At 49.3% G+C, this 21,748-nt stretch overlaps 6 protein-coding genes across 15 annotated transcripts in view; 1 reads left to right on the top strand and 5 right to left on the bottom strand.

The window, feature by feature from the left end:
• mlphb (melanophilin b) overlaps positions 1 to 21,748 on the top strand; it is a 96,359-nt gene that overhangs the window by 18,927 nt on the left and 55,684 nt on the right. The window lies entirely within an intron of this gene.
• On the bottom strand, positions 371 to 8,195 carry LOC147136833 (collagen alpha-3(VI) chain-like; the record flags this gene model as incomplete). The annotated part of the gene is made up of 10 exons (XM_086052156.1): positions 371 to 1,342; positions 1,531 to 2,124; positions 2,259 to 2,846; positions 3,035 to 3,628; positions 3,763 to 4,350; positions 4,539 to 5,132; positions 5,267 to 5,854; positions 6,043 to 6,636; positions 6,771 to 7,358; positions 7,547 to 8,195. Coding segments are annotated over 10 exons (6,207 nt in total), but the record flags the coding sequence as incomplete, so codon positions are not given.
• LOC147136834 (collagen alpha-1(XIV) chain-like) lies at positions 8,113 to 8,953 on the bottom strand. Its single transcript, XM_086050971.1, has one exon. The coding sequence runs from the start codon at positions 8,792 to 8,794 to the stop codon at positions 8,237 to 8,239; it is 558 nt and encodes a 185-aa protein (XP_085907097.1). The 5' UTR covers positions 8,795 to 8,953; the 3' UTR covers positions 8,113 to 8,236.
• LOC147136835 (collagen alpha-3(VI) chain-like) lies at positions 8,824 to 16,473 on the bottom strand (the record flags this gene model as incomplete). Its single annotated transcript, XM_086050953.1, has 10 exons — positions 8,824 to 9,644; positions 9,779 to 10,366; positions 10,555 to 11,148; positions 11,283 to 11,870; positions 12,059 to 12,652; positions 12,787 to 13,374; positions 13,563 to 14,156; positions 14,291 to 14,878; positions 15,067 to 15,660; positions 15,795 to 16,473. Coding segments are annotated over 10 exons (6,096 nt in total), but the record flags the coding sequence as incomplete, so codon positions are not given.
• On the bottom strand, positions 16,344 to 20,801 carry LOC147136836 (collagen alpha-3(VI) chain-like). Its single transcript, XM_086050954.1, has 6 exons — positions 20,246 to 20,801; positions 19,539 to 20,144; positions 18,790 to 19,383; positions 18,075 to 18,668; positions 17,299 to 17,886; positions 16,344 to 17,164 (listed from the first exon to the last, which is right to left on the bottom strand). Exons 1-6 carry the CDS (start codon positions 20,736 to 20,738, stop codon positions 16,476 to 16,478), a joined length of 3,564 nt encoding a protein of 1,187 aa, XP_085907080.1. The 5' UTR covers positions 20,739 to 20,801; the 3' UTR covers positions 16,344 to 16,475.
• Positions 20,679 to 21,698, bottom strand: LOC147136837 (collagen alpha-3(VI) chain-like). Its single transcript, XM_086050968.1, has one exon. The coding sequence runs from the start codon at positions 21,556 to 21,558 to the stop codon at positions 20,812 to 20,814; it is 747 nt and encodes a 248-aa protein (XP_085907094.1). The 5' UTR covers positions 21,559 to 21,698; the 3' UTR covers positions 20,679 to 20,811.

A 21,748-nucleotide genomic window follows, 5' to 3' on the forward strand; every position in this document is an offset into this window, starting at 1 on the left:
AGTGAGTGCTGCTCTTGTACACGTACCAATTACTGGTGGCGTTTCTGGGGTGACCTCAATCACCACAGCCTCCACGGAAGACTGAAGCTGTTGTTGGACATTGGGGAGGTCAGTGAATTCAGCCACGGAAAGAGCATATCTGGGATCGTGAGCTATCTTCTGCAGCTCTCCGCTATCGGAGCTTCTGCTTCCGATGGCAAAGATCAGCACTCCCAGCTGTTTGAGAGCAGAAGCTGGCGCATCAACACTGTCAAATGACCTTCCGCCACTAAGCAGGATCAGGACCTGTGGGACGCCTTCAAGGCGCCTGCTGCCGGCAGAAGCTGTAAAGACATTGTCCCTCAAGTATTGGAGAGCCGCTCCGGTGTTGAGGGGCTTTCCACCTCTGTGTCGCAATCCTCTGACAATGCCAAGGATCTCGCCCTTTGTGGTGTATGTGTTCAGATAGAACTGGACGGCTGCATCTCTGCTATACTGAACAAGGGAGACGCGATCTTTGTCGTCATCCAAACTCAGTGTCTCGACCACTCTTTGGACAAAGTCCCTAATAGCTGGGAATGAGTTTCTTGTGCCGTCAGAGCCATCCAACAAGAAAACGACATCCCTTCCCGGTCTGTCCGCTGCGGCAAACAAAACATGATACGTATTAAGAACGCAGCTTCTCCCACCTGGCAGTCAAATGTCGACGCAAGCCTGTTTACACATTTGAGTAACAGTCCACTTGTCATTTGTTCGGGATACAAATCTCGCTTACCAGTCACCGTTGGTGTCATGGGCGTGGCTCTGAGTACCCTGCTTATTACAGAGGAGAGCTGTTCTTGGACACTGGGGAGGTCAGAGAGCTCAGACACTGCAAGTGCATGACTAGGGTCATAGGAGATCTTTTTCAGCTCACTGCCGTCAGAGTTCTGTGTTCCAATGCTGATTGTAAAGACGCCCTGCTGTTTGAGAGCAGAGGCTGGCGCATCTACGCTGTCTAAAGACCTGCCGCCATTTAGCAGGATCAAGATCTGAGGAACACCTTGCGAGCGCCTGCTCCCTGAGGAGTTTGTAAAGACGTTGTCCCTGACGTATCGGAGGGCGGCCCCTGTGTTGAGGGGTCTGCCTCCTCTGTGTACTAGCCCTCTGACTGCATCCACAACATCCTCTCTTGTGGTGTACGTGTTCAGATAGAAATTGGCCTCTGCATCTCTGCTGTACTGGACCACAGAGACATGGTCTTTGTTAACGCCCACATTGAGTTTTGCCACCAATTGCTCAACAAAATTGCGCATGGCGGGGAAGCCATTCCTTGTTCCTTCAGAACCATCCAGAAGGAATACAATATCCTTTTTGGCTTCAGCTGAGAAAAGACGGAAAGACAAATAAAGTGACAGTGACACTAGCCGACAACTGACATTGTTGGGACACAGGTGTGTTTCCCTGTCAGTCCCTTCTAATTAAAACAATTGACAGGATAGTTAACTATAAATCGTTTTAGGAAAGGGGGGTCTGATAGGCCGCCAGTGAGTGCTGCTCTTGTACACGTACCAATTACTGGTGGCGTTTCTGGGGTGACCTCAATCACCACAGCCTCCACGGAAGACTGAAGCTGTTGTTGGACATTGGGGAGGTCAGTGAATTCAGCCACGGAAAGAGCATATCTGGGATCGTGAGCTATCTTCTGCAGCTCTCCGCTATCGGAGCTTCTGCTTCCGATGGCAAAGATCAGCACTCCCAGCTGTTTGAGAGCAGAAGCTGGCGCATCAACACTGTCAAATGACCTTCCGCCACTAAGCAGGATCAGGACCTGTGGGACGCCTTCAAGGCGCCTGCTGCCGGCAGAAGCTGTAAAGACATTGTCCCTCAAGTATTGGAGAGCCGCTCCGGTGTTGAGGGGCTTTCCACCTCTGTGTCGCAATCCTCTGACAATGCCAAGGATCTCGCCCTTTGTGGTGTATGTGTTCAGATAGAACTGGACGGCTGCATCTCTGCTATACTGAACAAGGGAGACGCGATCTTTGTCGTCATCCAAACTCAGTGTCTCGACCACTCTTTGGACAAAGTCCCTAATAGCTGGGAATGAGTTTCTTGTGCCGTCAGAGCCATCCAACAAGAAAACGACATCCCTTCCCGGTCTGTCCGCTGCGGCAAACAAAACATGATACGTATTAAGAACGCAGCTTCTCCCACCTGGCAGTCAAATGTCGACGCAAGCCTGTTTACACATTTGAGTAACAGTCCACTTGTCATTTGTTCGGGATACAAATCTCGCTTACCAGTCACTGTTGGTGTCATGGGCGTGGCTCTGAGTACCCTGCTTATTACAGAGGAGAGCTGTTCTTGGACACTGGGGAGGTCAGAGAGCTCAGACACTGCAAGTGCATGACTAGGGTCATAGGAGATCTTTTTCAGCTCACTGCCGTCAGAGTTCTGTGTTCCAATGCTGATTGTAAAGACGCCCTGCTGTTTGAGAGCAGAGGCTGGCGCATCTACGCTGTCTAAAGACCTGCCGCCATTTAGCAGGATCAAGATCTGAGGAACACCTTGCGAGCGCCTGCTCCCTGAGGAGTTTGTAAAGACGTTGTCCCTGACGTATCGGAGGGCGGCCCCTGTGTTGAGGGGTCTGCCTCCTCTGTGTACTAGCCCTCTGACTGCATCCACAACATCCTCTCTTGTGGTGTACGTGTTCAGATAGAAATTGGCCTCTGCATCTCTGCTGTACTGGACCACAGAGACATGGTCTTTGTTAACGCCCACATTGAGTTTTGCCACCAATTGCTCAACAAAATTGCGCATGGCGGGGAAGCCATTCCTTGTTCCTTCAGAACCATCCAGAAGGAATACAATATCCTTTTTGGCTTCAGCTGAGAAAAGACGGAAAGACAAATAAAGTGACAGTGACACTAGCCGACAACTGACATTGTTGGGACACAGGTGTGTTTCCCTGTCAGTCCCTTCTAATTAAAACAATTGACAGGATAGTTAACTATAAATCGTTTTAGGAAAGGGGGGTCTGATAGGCCGCCAGTGAGTGCTGCTCTTGTACACGTACCAATTACTGGTGGCGTTTCTGGGGTGACCTCAATCACCACAGCCTCCACGGAAGACTGAAGCTGTTGTTGGACATTGGGGAGGTCAGTGAATTCAGCCACGGAAAGAGCATATCTGGGATCGTGAGCTATCTTCTGCAGCTCTCCGCTATCGGAGCTTCTGCTTCCGATGGCAAAGATCAGCACTCCCAGCTGTTTGAGAGCAGAAGCTGGCGCATCAACACTGTCAAATGACCTTCCGCCACTAAGCAGGATCAGGACCTGTGGGACGCCTTCAAGGCGCCTGCTGCCGGCAGAAGCTGTAAAGACATTGTCCCTCAAGTATTGGAGAGCCGCTCCGGTGTTGAGGGGCTTTCCACCTCTGTGTCGCAATCCTCTGACAATGCCAAGGATCTCGCCCTTTGTGGTGTATGTGTTCAGATAGAACTGGACGGCTGCATCTCTGCTATACTGAACAAGGGAGACGCGATCTTTGTCGTCATCCAAACTCAGTGTCTCGACCACTCTTTGGACAAAGTCCCTAATAGCTGGGAATGAGTTTCTTGTGCCGTCAGAGCCATCCAACAAGAAAACGACATCCCTTCCCGGTCTGTCCGCTGCGGCAAACAAAACATGATACGTATTAAGAACGCAGCTTCTCCCACCTGGCAGTCAAATGTCGACGCAAGCCTGTTTACACATTTGAGTAACAGTCCACTTGTCATTTGTTCGGGATACAAATCTCGCTTACCAGTCACTGTTGGTGTCATGGGCGTGGCTCTGAGTACCCTGCTTATTACAGAGGAGAGCTGTTCTTGGACACTGGGGAGGTCAGAGAGCTCAGACACTGCAAGTGCATGACTAGGGTCATAGGAGATCTTTTTCAGCTCACTGCCGTCAGAGTTCTGTGTTCCAATGCTGATTGTAAAGACGCCCTGCTGTTTGAGAGCAGAGGCTGGCGCATCTACGCTGTCTAAAGACCTGCCGCCATTTAGCAGGATCAAGATCTGAGGAACACCTTGCGAGCGCCTGCTCCCTGAGGAGTTTGTAAAGACGTTGTCCCTGACGTATCGGAGGGCGGCCCCTGTGTTGAGGGGTCTGCCTCCTCTGTGTACTAGCCCTCTGACTGCATCCACAACATCCTCTCTTGTGGTGTACGTGTTCAGATAGAAATTGGCCTCTGCATCTCTGCTGTACTGGACCACAGAGACATGGTCTTTGTTAACGCCCACATTGAGTTTTGCCACCAATTGCTCAACAAAATTGCGCATGGCGGGGAAGCCATTCCTTGTTCCTTCAGAACCATCCAGAAGGAATACAATATCCTTTTTGGCTTCAGCTGAGAAAAGACGGAAAGACAAATAAAGTGACAGTGACACTAGCCGACAACTGACATTGTTGGGACACAGGTGTGTTTCCCTGTCAGTCCCTTCAAATTAAAACAATTGACAGGATAGTTAACTATAAATCGTTTTAGGAAAGGGGGGTCTGATAGGCCGCCAGTGAGTGCTGCTCTTGTACACGTACCAATTACTGGTGGCGTTTCTGGGGTGACCTCAATCACCACAGCCTCCACGGAAGACTGAAGCTGTTGTTGGACATTGGGGAGGTCAGTGAATTCAGCCACGGAAAGAGCATATCTGGGATCGTGAGCTATCTTCTGCAGCTCTCCGCTATCGGAGCTTCTGCTTCCGATGGCAAAGATCAGCACTCCCAGCTGTTTGAGAGCAGAAGCTGGCGCATCAACACTGTCAAATGACCTTCCGCCACTAAGCAGGATCAGGACCTGTGGGACGCCTTCAAGGCGCCTGCTGCCGGCAGAAGCTGTAAAGACATTGTCCCTCAAGTATTGGAGAGCCGCTCCGGTGTTGAGGGGCTTTCCACCTCTGTGTCGCAATCCTCTGACAATGCCAAGGATCTCGCCCTTTGTGGTGTATGTGTTCAGATAGAACTGGACGGCTGCATCTCTGCTATACTGAACAAGGGAGACGCGATCTTTGTCGTCATCCAAACTCAGTGTCTCGACCACTCTTTGGACAAAGTCCCTAATAGCTGGGAATGAGTTTCTTGTGCCGTCAGAGCCATCCAACAAGAAAACGACATCCCTTCCCGGTCTGTCCGCTGCGGCAAACAAAACATGATACGTATTAAGAACGCAGCTTCTCCCACCTGGCAGTCAAATGTCGACGCAAGCCTGTTTACACATTTGAGTAACAGTCCACTTGTCATTTGTTCGGGATACAAATCTCGCTTACCAGTCACTGTTGGTGTCATGGGCGTGGCTCTGAGTACCCTGCTTATTACAGAGGAGAGCTTTTCTTGGACACTGGGGAGGTCAGAGAGCTCAGACACTGCAAGTGCATGACTAGGGTCATAGGAGATCTTTTTCAGCTCACTGCCGTCAGAGTTCTGTGTTCCAATGCTGATTGTAAAGACGCCCTGCTGTTTGAGAGCAGAGGCTGGCGCATCTACGCTGTCTAAAGACCTGCCGCCATTTAGCAGGATCAAGATCTGAGGAACACCTTGCGAGCGCCTGCTCCCTGAGGAGTTTGTAAAGACGTTGTCCCTGACGTATCGGAGGGCGGCCCCTGTGTTGAGGGGTCTGCCTCCTCTGTGTACTAGCCCTCTGACTGCATCCACAACATCCTCTCTTGTGGTGTACGTGTTCAGATAGAAATTGGCCTCTGCATCTCTGCTGTACTGGACCACAGAGACATGGTCTTTGTTAACGCCCACATTGAGTTTTGCCACCAATTGCTCAACAAAATTGCGCATGGCGGGGAAGCCATTCCTTGTTCCTTCAGAACCATCCAGAAGGAATACAATATCCTTTTTGGCTTCAGCTGAGAAAAGACGGAAAGACAAATAAAGTGACAGTGACACTAGCCGACAACTGACATTGTTGGGACACAGGTGTGTTTCCCTGTCAGTCCCTTCAAATTAAAACAATTGACAGGATAGTTAACTATAAATCGTTTTAGGAAAGGGGGGTCTGATAGGCCGCCAGTGAGTGCTGCTCTTGTACACGTACCAATTACTGGTGGCGTTTCTGGGGTGACCTCAATCACCACAGCCTCCACGGAAGACTGAAGCTGTTGTTGGACATTGGGGAGGTCAGTGAATTCAGCCACGGAAAGAGCATATCTGGGATCGTGAGCTATCTTCTGCAGCTCTCCGCTATCGGAGCTTCTGCTTCCGATGGCAAAGATCAGCACTCCCAGCTGTTTGAGAACAGAAGCTGGCGCATCAACACTGTCAAATGACCTTCCGCCACTAAGCAGGATCAGGACCTGTGGGACGCCTTCAAGGCGCCTGCTGCCGGCAGAAGCTGTAAAGACATTGTCCCTCAAGTATTGGAGAGCCGCTCCGGTGTTGAGGGGCTTTCCACCTCTGTGTCGCAATCCTCTGACAATGCCAAGGATCTCGCCCTTTGTGGTGTATGTGTTCAGATAGAACTGGACGGCTGCATCTCTGCTATACTGAACAAGGGAGACGCGATCTTTGTCGTCATCCAAACTCAGTGTCTCTACCACTCTTTGGACAAAGTCCCTAATAGCTGGGAATGAGTTTCTTGTGCCGTCAGAGCCATCCAACAAGAAAACGACATCCTTTCCCGGTCTGTCCGCTGCGGCAAACAAAACATGATACGTATTAAGAACGCAGCTTCTCCCACCTGGCAGTCAAATGTCGACGCAAGCCTGTTTACACATTTGAGTAACAGTCAACTTGTCATTTGTTCGGGATACAAATCTCGCTTACCAGGCACTGTTGGTGTCATGGGCGTGGCTCTGAGTACCCTGCTTATTACAGAGGAGAGCTGTTCTTGGACACTGGGGAGGTCAGAGAGCTCAGACACTGCAAGTGCATGACTAGGGTCATAGGAGATCTTTTTCAGCTCACTGCCGTCAGAGTTCTGTGTTCCAATGCTGATTGTAAAGACGCCCTGCTGTTTGAGAGCAGAGGCTGGCGCATCTACGCTGTCTAAAGACCTGCCGCCATTTAGCAGGATCAAGATCTGAGGAACACCTTGCGAGCGCCTACTCCCTGAGGAGTTTGTAAAGACGTTGTCCCTGACGTATCGGAGGGCGGCCCCTGTGTTGAGGGGTCTGCCTCCTCTGTGTACTAGCCCTCTGACTGCATCCACAACATCCTCTCTTGTGGTGTACGTGTTCAGATAGAAATTGGCCTCTGCATCTCTGCTGTACTGGACCACAGAGACATGGTCTTTGTTAACGCCCACATTGAGTTTTGCCACCAATTGCTCAACAAAATTGCGCATGGCGGGGAAGCCATTCCTTGTTCCTTCAGAACCATCCAGAAGGAATACAATATCCTTTTTGGCTTCAGCTGAGAAAAGACGGAAAGACAAATAAAGTGACAGTGACACTAGCCGACAACTGACATTGTTGGGACACAGGTGTGTTTCCCTGTCAGTCCCTTCTAATTAAAACAATTGACAGGATAGTTAACTATAAATCGTTTTAGGAAAGGGGGGTCTGATAGGCCGCCAGTGAGTGCTGCTCTTGTACACGTACCAATTACTGGTGGCGTTTCTGGGGTGACCTCAATCACCACAGCCTCCACGGAAGACTGAAGCTGTTGTTGGACATTGGGGAGGTCAGTGAATTCAGCCACGGAAAGAGCATATCTGGGATCGTGAGCTATCTTCTGCAGCTCTCCGCTATCGGAGCTTCTGCTTCCGATGGCAAAGATCAGCACTCCCAGCTGTTTGAGAGCAGAAGCTGGCGCATCAACACTGTCAAATGACCTTCCGCCACTAAGCAGGATCAGGACCTGTGGGACGCCTTCAAGGCGCCTGCTGCCGGCAGAAGCTGTAAAGACATTGTCCCTCAAGTATTGGAGAGCCGCTCCGGTGTTGAGGGGCTTTCCACCTCTGTGTCGCAATCCTCTGACAATGCCAAGGATCTCGCCCTTTGTGGTGTATGTGTTCAGATAGAACTGGACGGCTGCATCTCTGCTATACTGAACAAGGGAGACGCGATCTTTGTCGTCATCCAAACTCAGTGTCTCGACCACTCTTTGGACAAAGTCCCTAATAGCTGGGAATGAGTTTCTTGTGCCGTCAGAGCCATCCAACAAGAAAACGACATCCCTTCCCGGTCTGTCCGCTGCGGCAAACAAAACATGATACGTATTAAGAACGCAGCTTCTCCCACCTGGCAGTCAAATGTCGACGCAAGCCTGTTTACACATTTGAGTAACAGTCAACTTGTCATTTGTTCGGGATACAAATCTCGCTTACCAGTCACTGTTGGTGTCATGGGCGTGGCTCTGAGTACCCTGCTTATTACAGAGGAGAGCTGTTCTTGGACACTGGGGAGGTCAGAGAGCTCAGACACTGCAAGTGCATGACTAGGGTCATAGGAGATCTTTTTCAGCTCACTGCCGTCAGAGTTCTGTGTTCCAATGCTGATTGTAAAGACGCCCTGCTGTTTGAGAGCAGAGGCTGGCGCATCTACGCTGTCTAAAGACCTGCCGCCATTTAGCAGGATCAAGATCTGAGGAACACCTTGCGAGCGCCTGCTCCCTGAGGAGTTTGTAAAGACGTTGTCCCTGACGTATCGGAGGGCGGCCCCTGTGTTGAGGGGTCTGCCTCCTCTGTGTACTAGCCCTCTGACTGCATCCACAACATCCTCTCTTGTGGTGTACGTGTTCAGATAGAAATTGGCCTCTGCATCTCTGCTGTACTGGACCACAGAGACATGGTCTTTGTTAACGCCCACATTGAGTTTTGCCACCAATTGCTCAACAAAATTGCGCATGGCGGGGAAGCCATTCCTTGTTCCTTCAGAACCATCCAGAAGGAATACAATATCCTTTTTGGCTTCAGCTGAGAAAAGACGGAAAGACAAATAAAGTGACAGTGACACTAGCCGACAACTGACATTGTTGGGACACAGGTGTGTTTCCCTGTCAGTCCCTTCTAATTAAAACAATTGACAGGATAGTTAACTATAAATCGTTTTAGGAAAGGGGGGTCTGATAGGCCGCCAGTGAGTGCTGCTCTTGTACACGTACCAATTACTGGTGGCGTTTCTGGGGTGACCTCAATCACCACAGCCTCCACGGAAGACTGAAGCTGTTGTTGGACATTGGGGAGGTCAGTGAATTCAGCCACGGAAAGAGCATATCTGGGATCGTGAGCTATCTTCTGCAGCTCTCCGCTATCGGAGCTTCTGCTTCCGATGGCAAAGATCAGCACTCCCAGCTGTTTGAGAACAGAAGCTGGCGCATCAACACTGTCAAATGACCTTCCGCCACTAAGCAGGATCAGGACCTGTGGGACGCCTTCAAGGCGCCTGCTGCCGGCAGAAGCTGTAAAGACATTGTCCCTCAAGTATTGGAGAGCCGCTCCGGTGTTGAGGGGCTTTCCACCTCTGTGTCGCAATCCTCTGACAATGCCAAGGATCTCGCCCTTTGTGGTGTATGTGTTCAGATAGAACTGGACGGCTGCATCTCTGCTATACTGAACAAGGGAGACGCGATCTTTGTCGTCATCCAAACTCAGTGTCTCTACCACTCTTTGGACAAAGTCCCTAATAGCTGGGAATGAGTTTCTTGTGCCGTCAGAGCCATCCAACAAGAAAACGACATCCTTTCCCGGTCTGTCCGCTGCGGCAAACAAAACATGATACGTATTAAGAACGCAGCTTCTCCCACCTGGCAGTCAAATGTCGACGCAAGCCTGTTTACACATTTGAGTAACAGTCAACTTGTCATTTGTTCGGGATACAAATCTCGCTTACCAGGCACTGTTGGTGTCATGGGCGTGGCTCTGAGTACCCTGCTTATTACAGAGGAGAGCTGTTCTTGGACACTGGGGAGGTCAGAGAGCTCAGACACTGCAAGTGCATGACTAGGGTCATAGGAGATCTTTTTCAGCTCACTGCCGTCAGAGTTCTGTGTTCCAATGCTGATTGTAAAGACGCCCTGCTGTTTGAGAGCAGAGGCTGGCGCATCTACGCTGTCTAAAGACCTGCCGCCATTTAGCAGGATCAAGATCTGAGGAACACCTTGCGAGCGCCTACTCCCTGAGGAGTTTGTAAAGACGTTGTCCCTGACGTATCGGAGGGCGGCCCCTGTGTTGAGGGGTCTGCCTCCTCTGTGTACTAGCCCTCTGACTGCATCCACAACATCCTCTCTTGTGGTGTACGTGTTCAGATAGAAATTGGCCTCTGCATCTCTGCTGTACTGGACCACAGAGACATGGTCTTTGTTAACGCCCACATTGAGTTTTGCCACCAATTGCTCAACAAAATTGCGCATGGCGGGGAAGCCATTCCTTGTTCCTTCAGAACCATCCAGAAGGAATACAATATCCTTTTTGGCTTCAGCTGAGAAAAGACGGAAAGACAAATAAAGTGACAGTGACACTAGCCGACAACTGACATTGTTGGGACACAGGTGTGTTTCCCTGTCAGTCCCTTCTAATTAAAACAATTGACAGGATAGTTAACTATAAATCGTTTTAGGAAAGGGGGGTCTGATAGGCCGCCAGTGAGTGCTGCTCTTGTACACGTACCAATTACTGGTGGCGTTTCTGGGGTGACCTCAATCACCACAGCCTCCACGGAAGACTGAAGCTGTTGTTGGACATTGGGGAGGTCAGTGAATTCAGCCACGGAAAGAGCATATCTGGGATCGTGAGCTATCTTCTGCAGCTCTCCGCTATCGGAGCTTCTGCTTCCGATGGCAAAGATCAGCACTCCCAGCTGTTTGAGAGCAGAAGCTGGCGCATCAACACTGTCAAATGACCTTCCGCCACTAAGCAGGATCAGGACCTGTGGGACGCCTTCAAGGCGCCTGCTGCCGGCAGAAGCTGTAAAGACATTGTCCCTCAAGTATTGGAGAGCCGCTCCGGTGTTGAGGGGCTTTCCACCTCTGTGTCGCAATCCTCTGACAATGCCAAGGATCTCGCCCTTTGTGGTGTATGTGTTCAGATAGAACTGGACGGCTGCATCTCTGCTATACTGAACAAGGGAGACGCGATCTTTGTCGTCATCCAAACTCAGTGTCTCGACCACTCTTTGGACAAAGTCCCTAATAGCTGGGAATGAGTTTCTTGTGCCGTCAGAGCCATCCAACAAGAAAACGACATCCCTTCCCGGTCTGTCCGCTGCGGCAAACAAAACATGATACGTATTAAGAACGCAGCTTCTCCCACCTGGCAGTCAAATGTCGACGCAAGCCTGTTTACACATTTGAGTAACAGTCAACTTGTCATTTGTTCGGGATACAAATCTCGCTTACCAGTCACTGTTGGTGTCATGGGCGTGGCTCTGAGTACCCTGCTTATTACAGAGGAGAGCTGTTCTTGGACACTGGGGAGGTCAGAGAGCTCAGACACTGCAAGTGCATGACTAGGGTCATAGGAGATCTTTTTCAGCTCACTGCCGTCAGAGTTCTGTGTTCCAATGCTGATTGTAAAGACGCCCTGCTGTTTGAGAGCAGAGGCTGGCGCATCTACGCTGTCTAAAGACCTGCCGCCATTTAGCAGGATCAAGATCTGAGGAACACCTTGCGAGCGCCTGCTCCCTGAGGAGTTTGTAAAGACGTTGTCCCTGACGTATCGGAGGGCGGCCCCTGTGTTGAGGGGTCTGCCTCCTCTGTGTACTAGCCCTCTGACTGCATCCACAACATCCTCTCTTGTGGTGTACGTGTTCAGATAGAAATTGGCCTCTGCATCTCTGCTGTACTGGACCACAGAGACATGGTCTTTGTTAACGCCCACATTGAGTTTTGCCACCAATTGCTCAACAAAATTGCGCATGGCGGGGAAGCCATTCCTTGTTCCTTCAGAACCATCCAGAAGGAATACAATATCCTTTTTGGCTTCAGCTGAGAAAAGACGGAAAGACAAATAAAGTGACAGTGACACTAGCCGACAACTGACATTGTTGGGACACAGGTGTGTTTCCCTGTCAGTCCCTTCTAATTAAAACAATTGACAGGATAGTTAACTATAAATCGTTTTAGGAAAGGGGGGTCTGATAGGCCGCCAGTGAGTGCTGCTCTTGTACACGTACCAATTACTGGTGGCGTTTCTGGGGTGACCTCAATCACCACAGCCTCCACGGAAGACTGAAGCTGTTGTTGGACATTGGGGAGGTCAGTGAATTCAGCCACGGAAAGAGCATATCTGGGATCGTGAGCTATCTTCTGCAGCTCTCCGCTATCGGAGCTTCTGCTTCCGATGGCAAAGATCAGCACTCCCAGCTGTTTGAGAACAGAAGCTGGCGCATCAACACTGTCAAATGACCTTCCGCCACTAAGCAGGATCAGGACCTGTGGGACGCCTTCAAGGCGCCTGCTGCCGGCAGAAGCTGTAAAGACATTGTCCCTCAAGTATTGGAGAGCCGCTCCGGTGTTGAGGGGCTTTCCACCTCTGTGTCGCAATCCTCTGACAATGCCAAGGATCTCGCCCTTTGTGGTGTATGTGTTCAGATAGAACTGGACGGCTGCATCTCTGCTATACTGAACAAGGGAGACGCGATCTTTGTCGTCATCCAAACTCAGTGTCTCGACCACTCTTTGGACAAAGTCCCTAATAGCTGGGAATGAGTTTCTTGTGCCGTCAGAGCCATCCAACAAGAAAACGACATCCCTTCCCGGTCTGTCCGCTGCGGCAAACAAAACATGATACGTATTAAGAACGCAGCTTCTCCCACCTGGCAGTCAAATGTCGACGCAAGCCTGTTTACACATTTGAGTAACAGTCAACTTGTCATTTGTTCGGGATACAAATCTCGCTTACCAGTCACTGTTGGTGTCATGGGCGTGGCTCTGAGTACCCTGCTTATTACAGAGGAGAGCTGTTCTTGGACACTGGGGAGGTCAGAGAGCTCAGACACTGCAAGTGCATGACTAGGGTCATAGGAGATCTTTTTCAGCTCACTGCCGTCAGAGTTCTGTGTTCCAATGCTGATTGTAAAGACGCCCTGCTGTTTGAGAGCAGAGGCTGGCGCATCTACGCTGTCTAAAGACCTGCCGCCATTTAGCAGGATCAAGATCTGAGGAACACCTTGCGAGCGCCTGCTCCCTGAGGAGTTTGTAAAGACGTTGTCCCTGACGTATCGGAGGGCGGCCCCTGTGTTGAGGGGTCTGCCTCCTCTGTGTACTAGCCCTCTGACTGCATCCACAACATCCTCTCTTGTGGTGTACGTGTTCAGATAGAAATTGGCCTCTGCATCTCTGCTGTACTGGACCACAGAGACATGGTCTTTGTTAACGCCCACATTGAGTTTTGCCACCAATTGCTCAACAAAATTGCGCATGGCGGGGAAGCCATTCCTTGTTCCTTCAGAACCATCCAGAAGGAATACAATATCCTTTTTGGCTTCAGCTGAGAAAAGACGGAAAGACAAATAAAGTGACAGTGACACTAGCCGACAACTGACATTGTTGGGACACAGGTGTGTTTCCCTGTCAGTCCCTTCTAATTAAAACAATTGACAGGATAGTTAACTATAAATCGTTTTAGGAAAGGGGGGTCTGATAGGCCGCCAGTGAGTGCTGCTCTTGTACACGTACCAATTACTGGTGGCGTTTCTGGGGTGACCTCAATCACCACAGCCTCCACGGAAGACTGAAGCTGTTGTTGGACATTGGGGAGGTCAGTGAATTCAGCCACGGAAAGAGCATATCTGGGATCGTGAGCTATCTTCTGCAGCTCTCCGCTATCGGAGCTTCTGCTTCCGATGGCAAAGATCAGCACTCCCAGCTGTTTGAGAGCAGAAGCTGGCGCATCAACACTGTCAAATGACCTTCCGCCACTAAGCAGGATCAGGACCTGTGGGACGCCTTCAAGGCGCCTGCTGCCGGCAGAAGCTGTAAAGACATTGTCCCTCAAGTATTGGAGAGCCGCTCCGGTGTTGAGGGGCTTTCCACCTCTGTGTCGCAATCCTCTGACAATGCCAAGGATCTCGCCCTTTGTGGTGTATGTGTTCAGATAGAACTGGACGGCTGCATCTCTGCTATACTGAACAAGGGAGACGCGATCTTTGTCGTCATCCAAACTCAGTGTCTCGACCACTCTTTGGACAAAGTCCCTAATAGCTGGGAATGAGTTTCTTGTGCCGTCAGAGCCATCCAACAAGAAAACGACATCCCTTCCCGGTCTGTCCGCTGCGGCAAACAAAACATGATACGTATTAAGAACGCAGCTTCTCCCACCTGGCAGTCAAATGTCGACGCAAGCCTGTTTACACATTTGAGTAACAGTCCACTTGTCATTTGTTCGGGATACAAATCTCGCTTACCAGTCACTGTTGGTGTCATGGGCGTGGCTCTGAGTACCCTGCTTATTACAGAGGAGAGCTGTTCTTGGACACTGGGGAGGTCAGAGAGCTCAGACACTGCAAGTGCATGACTAGGGTCATAGGAGATCTTTTTCAGCTCACTGCCGTCAGAGTTCTGTGTTCCAATGCTGATTGTAAAGACGCCCTGCTGTTTGAGAGCAGAGGCTGGCGCATCTACGCTGTCTAAAGACCTGCCGCCATTTAGCAGGATCAAGATCTGAGGAACACCTTGCGAGCGCCTGCTCCCTGAGGAGTTTGTAAAGACGTTGTCCCTGACGTATCGGAGGGCGGCCCCTGTGTTGAGGGGTCTGCCTCCTCTGTGTACTAGCCCTCTGACTGCATCCACAACATCCTCTCTTGTGGTGTACGTGTTCAGATAGAAATTGGCCTCTGCATCTCTGCTGTACTGGACCACAGAGACATGGTCTTTGTTAACGCCCACATTGAGTTTTGCCACCAATTGCTCAACAAAATTGCGCATGGCGGGGAAGCCATTCCTTGTTCCTTCAGAACCATCCAGAAGGAATACAATATCCTTTTTGGCTTCAGCTGAGAAAAGACGGAAAGACAAATAAAGTGACAGTGACACTAGCCGACAACTGACATTGTTGGGACACAGGTGTGTTTCCCTGTCAGTCCCTTCTAATTAAAACAATTGACAGGATAGTTAACTATAAATCGTTTTAGGAAAGGGGGGTCTGATAGGCCGCCAGTGAGTGCTGCTCTTGTACACGTACCAATTACTGGTGGCGTTTCTGGGGTGACCTCAATCACCACAGCCTCCACGGAAGACTGAAGCTGTTGTTGGACATTGGGGAGGTCAGTGAATTCAGCCACGGAAAGAGCATATCTGGGATCGTGAGCTATCTTCTGCAGCTCTCCGCTATCGGAGCTTCTGCTTCCGATGGCAAAGATCAGCACTCCCAGCTGTTTGAGAGCAGAAGCTGGCGCATCAACACTGTCAAATGACCTTCCGCCACTAAGCAGGATCAGGACCTGTGGGACGCCTTCAAGGCGCCTGCTGCCGGCAGAAGCTGTAAAGACATTGTCCCTCAAGTATTGGAGAGCCGCTCCGGTGTTGAGGGGCTTTCCACCTCTGTGTCGCAATCCTCTGACAATGCCAAGGATCTCGCCCTTTGTGGTGTATGTGTTCAGATAGAACTGGACGGCTGCATCTCTGCTATACTGAACAAGGGAGACGCGATCTTTGTCGTCATCCAAACTCAGTGTCTCGACCACTCTTTGGACAAAGTCCCTAATAGCTGGGAATGAGTTTCTTGTGCCGTCAGAGCCATCCAACAAGAAAACGACATCCCTTCCCGGTCTGTCCGCTGCGGCAAACAAAACATGATACGTATTAAGAACGCAGCTTCTCCCACCTGGCAGTCAAATGTCGACGCAAGCCTGTTTACACATTTGAGTAACAGTCCACTTGTCATTTGTTCGGGATACAAATCTCGCTTACCAGTCACTGTTGGTGTCATGGGCGTGGCTCTGAGTGCCCTGCTTATTACAGAGGAGAGCTGTTCTTGGACACTGGGGAGGTCAGAGAGCTCAGACACTGCAAGTGCATGACTAGGGTCATAGGAGATCTTTTTCAGCTCACTGCCGTCAGAGTTCTGTGTTCCAATGCTGATTGTAAAGACGCCCTGCTGTTTGAGAGCAGAGGCTGGCGCATCTACGCTGTCTAAAGACCTGCCGCCATTTAGCAGGATCAAGATCTGAGGAACACCTTGCGAGCGCCTGCTCCCTGAGGAGTTTGTAAAGACGTTGTCCCTGACGTATCGGAGGGCGGCCCCTGTGTTGAGGGGTCTGCCTCCTCTGTGTACTAGCCCTCTGACTGCATCCACAACATCCTCTCTTGTGGTGTACGTGTTCAGATAGAAATTGGCCTCTGCATCTCTGCTGTACTGGACCACAGAGACATGGTCTTTGTTAACGCCCACATTGAGTTTTGCCACCAATTGCTCAACAAAATTGCGCATGGCGGGGAAGCCATTCCTTGTTCCTTCAGAACCATCCAGAAGGAATACAATATCCTTTTTGGCTTCAGCTGAGAAAAGACGGAAAGACAAATAAAGTGACAGTGACACTAGCCGACAACTGACATTGTTGGGACACAGGTGTGTTTCCCTGTCAGTCCCTTCTAATTAAAACAATTGACAGGATAGTTAACTATAAATCGTTTTAGGAAAGGGGGGTCTGATAGGCCGCCAGTGAGTGCTGCTCTTGTACACGTACCAATTACTGGTGGCGTTTCTGGGGTGACCTCAATCACCACAGCCTCCACGGAAGACTGAAGCTGTTGTTGGACATTGGGGAGGTCAGTGAATTCAGCCACGGAAAGAGCGTATCTGGGATCGTGAGCTATCTTCTGCAGCTCTCCGCTATCGGAGCTTCTGCTTCCGATGGCAAAGATCAGCACTCCCAGCTGTTTGAGAGCAGAAGCTGGCGCATCAACACTGTCAAATGACCTTCCGCCACTAAGCAGGATCAGGACCTGTGGGACGCCTTCAAGGCGCCTGCTGCCGGCAGAAGCTGTAAAGACATTGTCCCTCAAGTATTGGAGAGCCGCTCCGGTGTTGAGGGGCTTTCCACCTCTGTGTCGCAATCCTCTGACAATGCCAAGGATCTCGCCCTTTGTGGTGTATGTGTTCAGATAGAACTGGACGGCTGCATCTCTGCTATACTGAACAAGGGAGACGCGATCTTTGTCGTCATCCAAACTCAGTGTCTCGACCACTCTTTGGACAAAGTCCCTAATAGCTGGGAATGAGTTTCTTGTGCCGTCAGAGCCATCCAACAAGAAAACGACATCCCTTCCCGGTCTGTCCGCTGCGGCAAACAAAACATGATACGTATTAAGAACGCAGCTTCTCCCACCTGGCAGTCAAATGTCGACGCAAGCCTGTTTACACATTTGAGTAACAGTCCACTTGTCATTTGTTCGGGATACAAATCTCGCTTACCAGTCACTGTTGGTGTCATGGGCGTGGCTCTGAGTACCCTGCTTATTACAGAGGAGAGCTGTTCTTGGACACTGGGGAGGTCAGAGAGCTCAGACACTGCAAGTGCATGACTAGGGTCATAGGAGATCTTTTTCAGCTCACTGCCGTCAGAGTTCTGTGTTCCAATGCTGATTGTAAAGACGCCCTGCTGTTTGAGAGCAGAGGCTGGCGCATCTACGCTGTCTAAAGACCTGCCGCCATTTAGCAGGATCAAGATCTGAGGAACACCTTGCGAGCGCCTGCTCCCTGAGGAGTTTGTAAAGACGTTGTCCCTGACGTATCGGAGGGCGGCCCCTGTGTTGAGGGGTCTGCCTCCTCTGTGTACTAGCCCTCTGACTGCATCCACAACATCCTCTCTTGTGGTGTACGTGTTCAGATAGAAATTGGCCTCTGCATCTCTGCTGTACTGGACCACAGAGACATGGTCTTTGTTAACGCCCACATTGAGTTTTGCCACCAATTGCTCAACAAAATTGCGCATGGCGGGGAAGCCATTCCTTGTTCCTTCAGAACCATCCAGAAGGAATACAATATCCTTTTTGGCTTCAGCTGAGAAAAGACGGAAAGACAAATAAAGTGACAGTGACACTAGCCGACAACTGACATTGTTGGGACACAGGTGTGTTTCCCTGTCAGTCCCTTCTAATTAAAACAATTGACAGGATAGTTAACTATAAATCGTTTTAGGAAAGGGGGGTCTGATAGGCCGCCAGTGAGTGCTGCTCTTGTACACGTACCAATTACTGGTGGCGTTTCTGGGGTGACCTCAATCACCACAGCCTCCACGGAAGACTGAAGCTGTTGTTGGACATTGGGGAGGTCAGTGAATTCAGCCACGGAAAGAGCATATCTGGGATCGTGAGCTATCTTCTGCAGCTCTCCGCTATCGGAGCTTCTGCTTCCGATGGCAAAGATCAGCACTCCCAGCTGTTTGAGAGCAGAAGCTGGCGCATCAACACTGTCAAATGACCTTCCGCCACTAAGCAGGATCAGGACCTGTGGGACGCCTTCAAGGCGCCTGCTGCCGGCAGAAGCTGTAAAGACATTGTCCCTCAAGTATTGGAGAGCCGCTCCGGTGTTGAGGGGCTTTCCACCTCTGTGTCGCAATCCTCTGACAATGCCAAGGATCTCGCCCTTTGTGGTGTATGTGTTCAGATAGAACTGGACGGCTGCATCTCTGCTATACTGAACAAGGGAGACGCGATCTTTGTCGTCATCCAAACTCAGTGTCTCGACCACTCTTTGGACAAAGTCCCTAATAGCTGGGAATGAGTTTCTTGTGCCGTCAGAGCCATCCAACAAGAAAACGACATCCCTTCCCTGCCTGTTGACTTTTGTACAAAAAAAAAAATGAGAGACATTCTATTTAGACATTCATTTACAACTATATACTTTTTCATACACCTCAATACAAGTCTATTTTTCATATGTTTGGATGGACAACATGCTTACCAGTCATTGTTTTTGTTACGGATGTGGCCCTTAGGACTCTGCTCATTACAGAGGAGAGCTTTTCTTGGACATTTTGTAGGCCAGCAAAGTCAAATACTGCTAAAGCATAGCTTGGGTCATGGGATATCTTCTGCAGCTCCTTCATGTCAGAGCTCCGAGTTCCAATGCTGATTGTGAAGATGCCCTGCTGTTTGAGAGCAGAGGCTGGGGCATCAACACCATCAAAAGACCGCCTGCTATTTAGCACGATCAAGATCTGAGGAACACCTTGCAGGCGCCTACTCCCTGAGGAGTTTGTAAAGACGTTGTCCCTGACGTATCGTAGGGCGGCCCCTGTGTTGAGGGGTCTGCCTCCTCTATGCCTGAGCCCTCTGACTGCATCCACAACATCCTCTTTTGTGCTGTACGTGTTCAGATAGAAGTTGGTCTCTGCATCTCTGCTATACTGGACCACAGACACACGATCTCCGTCTCCTCCAACATTGGATGACTCCACCACTCTCTCAACGAAGTCACGCATGGCAGGGAATACATTCCTTGTGCCATCAGAACCATCCAGAAGGAATACAATATCCTTTTTTGTGTCTGTTGCAGCTAAGAAAATAATGGAAATCTTTAAGCAAAGGCTTTGCTCTTTTGTGTCTTTGGTCTTTTTACTTTTAACTGAGGTCATAATTAAAATTTGAGCAAAATCCTTCGGAGTACTTTGTTTCATAATAACATAGTAGTTGACTTAAAATGTCACTCACCAGCACCACGGTCGTCTATGCTTTTGCGGGATAAAATCGCAGGGAGCAAATATTTAGTCAACACAGGCAAGATAGATGTTTCATTGATAAAATATGCAGTTTCAACACTGTGTGACATTTCCTCCATTTCTTGTTTATCTGCATCATTCATTCCAATGCAATAAAGGACAATGCCAGCATCTCTCAGGTCATCCAGTGGCTCTGCAACATTATCGTCAGACTTTTTCCCAGTTACGACAATCATTGTCTGAGGTATTCCCTGCTGGGCTCTACTCCCAGCTGATGCAGTAAACATGTAATTTCTAGCATAATCAAGGGCAGCCCCAGTGTTCACAGTGGACCCTCCTCTTAGTTTTACATTGGTCAGGTGAGTCATTAGATCATCTTTCTGTCCATAAGAGTTCAAGGCAAACTCTGCTGTGGCCTCTGTCCCGTACTGAATGACAGCAACTTGTACATTGCTTGGCCCAATTTCTACTTCTTGAACAAACTGCCTCACAAAGTCCAAAACAGGTCCTTCATTTGCTCGCATATCATCAGATCCAGCAAGTAGAAAAACAATATCAGCAGGACCACCAAGTTCTAATTGTGTAACTGTGGAAGTACCTGCAATTACACACAAATGCTGTTAAACAAGTGCAGTTTCATGCTCGCAATGGTGCAGTGTTTCTTTTAATTAAACGCCAAAAAAAAGGTCACCATCTTACCAACAGTAGGCGTATATCCGGTTGTTTCGTCAACATCTCTCAACATGGCTTTGACAGATTCATGAACACTTGGCAGATCTGTAAAGCTTGTGACGGAAAAATAGTGTGATGGTGTAAAAGAAATGTTTTGCATTTCCAATGTATCTGCATTGTTTGTTCCAATAGAGAACGTCTTTATTCCATTGTCTCTGAGTGATTGTGCTGGTCCTCTTACGTCATCTTTGGATCTGCCACCACTAAAGACAAACAGATACTGAGGCACCAGAGATGCATGTCGGCCTCCAACCGATGCTGCAAATACATTGTCTCTGACAAACTCCAGCGCTTTGCCGAGGTATAGGGGTCTGCCATACTTATGTCCCATGGTACGGATGGAATTGAGCACATCCATCTTAGACGAATAAGAATTCAAGTAGAAATTGACGGTGGCATTGCGGCTGTATTGAACGACAGCCATCTGGTCTCTGTTATCAAGTCTCAAGGTTTCCGCCATTTGTTCAATGAATTGGCGTATGGCTTCAAAATCGTTTCTTGAGTCATATGATCCATCAATCAGAAACACTACATCATTTTTCCTTGATTCTGTAGTAAAAAGAAAATGTAAAACAAGTCAGCTGCCATAATGAACCACTGGCAAGAAAATATTTTCTCATCTTGAATAATCCTTTTGAACCAATAAAGTTCTGCCATGAATGTAAAAATAATTCCATACAGAACAGCTTACCAAAACTCTCCACTGGGGCTGATTGCTCTAAATGATGGTCAGCCTCTTTAAGTAGTGACAAAACACCTTCCTCAGCAGTAAGGAGTTGCTTGTAATTGCTTACAGAAAGTGCATATTTAGCATTGTGAGACATTGTCTGAAGTTCTAGGGTATCGGCATTAGCTGTTCCAATGGCAATTATGATCACCCCAATTTTTTTCAACATTCTGACGGGTGCTCGAATGTCATCAGCCGATCTTTCATTGCTCAACACAAAAAGGATTTGCGGAACACCCTGTGGGAACCTACTACCTGCATCAGGGGTAAAGACGTGCTCCCTCAAATACTGGAGGGCTGCGCCAATGTTGTTCGGCGAACCACCTTTGTGACTCAGATCTCTTATTGTATTGACAACAATGTCTGCTGAGGAAAAACGCCCCAAGTCAAAGTGAATCTGTGCTGTGTTGCTGTACTGAACCACAGCCACCTGGTCGTTGTTTGCATGAATGCGAAGCTTTGTCACTATCCCTAAAACAAAGTCCTTAATATCTTGGAATCTCGGTTCAGACTTATCAGTTCCGTCAAGTAAAAATACAATGTCCCGTCTCATGGAATCTGTAACCACAAAGGCATCAGAAAACAAATATACAGTTAGATAGATAGATAGATAAGTAGGTAGGGTGTAGGCAGGTGGGTGAAATGCCTTGTGGCTGAACAGAAAACAAAGCTGCAGGAAGGTAGGTAGCTAGCTAGCTGATCAGATGCGTGGCTGGCAACAGAAAAAGATACAATTTGGCAGA

Source organism: Filicampus tigris, chromosome 14, assembly GCF_054856515.1.
Source record: "Filicampus tigris isolate MCC_2025a chromosome 14, RoL_Ftig_1.0, whole genome shotgun sequence".
NCBI lineage: Eukaryota > Metazoa > Chordata > Actinopteri > Syngnathiformes > Syngnathidae > Filicampus > Filicampus tigris.

Excerpts from the sequence above, each read along its gene's own strand:
- LOC147136834 (XM_086050971.1), bottom strand. The coding sequence starts at position 8,794 with ATGCGCAATTTTGTTGAGCAATTGGTGGCAAAACTCAATGTGGGCGTT.
- LOC147136836 (XM_086050954.1), bottom strand. The coding sequence starts at position 20,738 with ATGGCGGAAACCTTGAGACTTGATAACAGAGACCAGATGGCTGTCGTT. Across the intron at positions 19,384-19,538 it reads CATAGACGACCGTGGTGCTG|CTGCAACAGACACAAAAAAG; the intron begins GTGAGTGACATT and ends TTATTTTCTTAG. Across the intron at positions 17,165-17,298 it reads CATGACACCAACAGTGACTG|CGGACAGACCGGGAAGGGAT; the intron begins GTAAGCGAGATT and ends TGTTTGCCGCAG.
- LOC147136837 (XM_086050968.1), bottom strand. The coding sequence starts at position 21,558 with ATGAGACGGGACATTGTATTTTTACTTGACGGAACTGATAAGTCTGAA.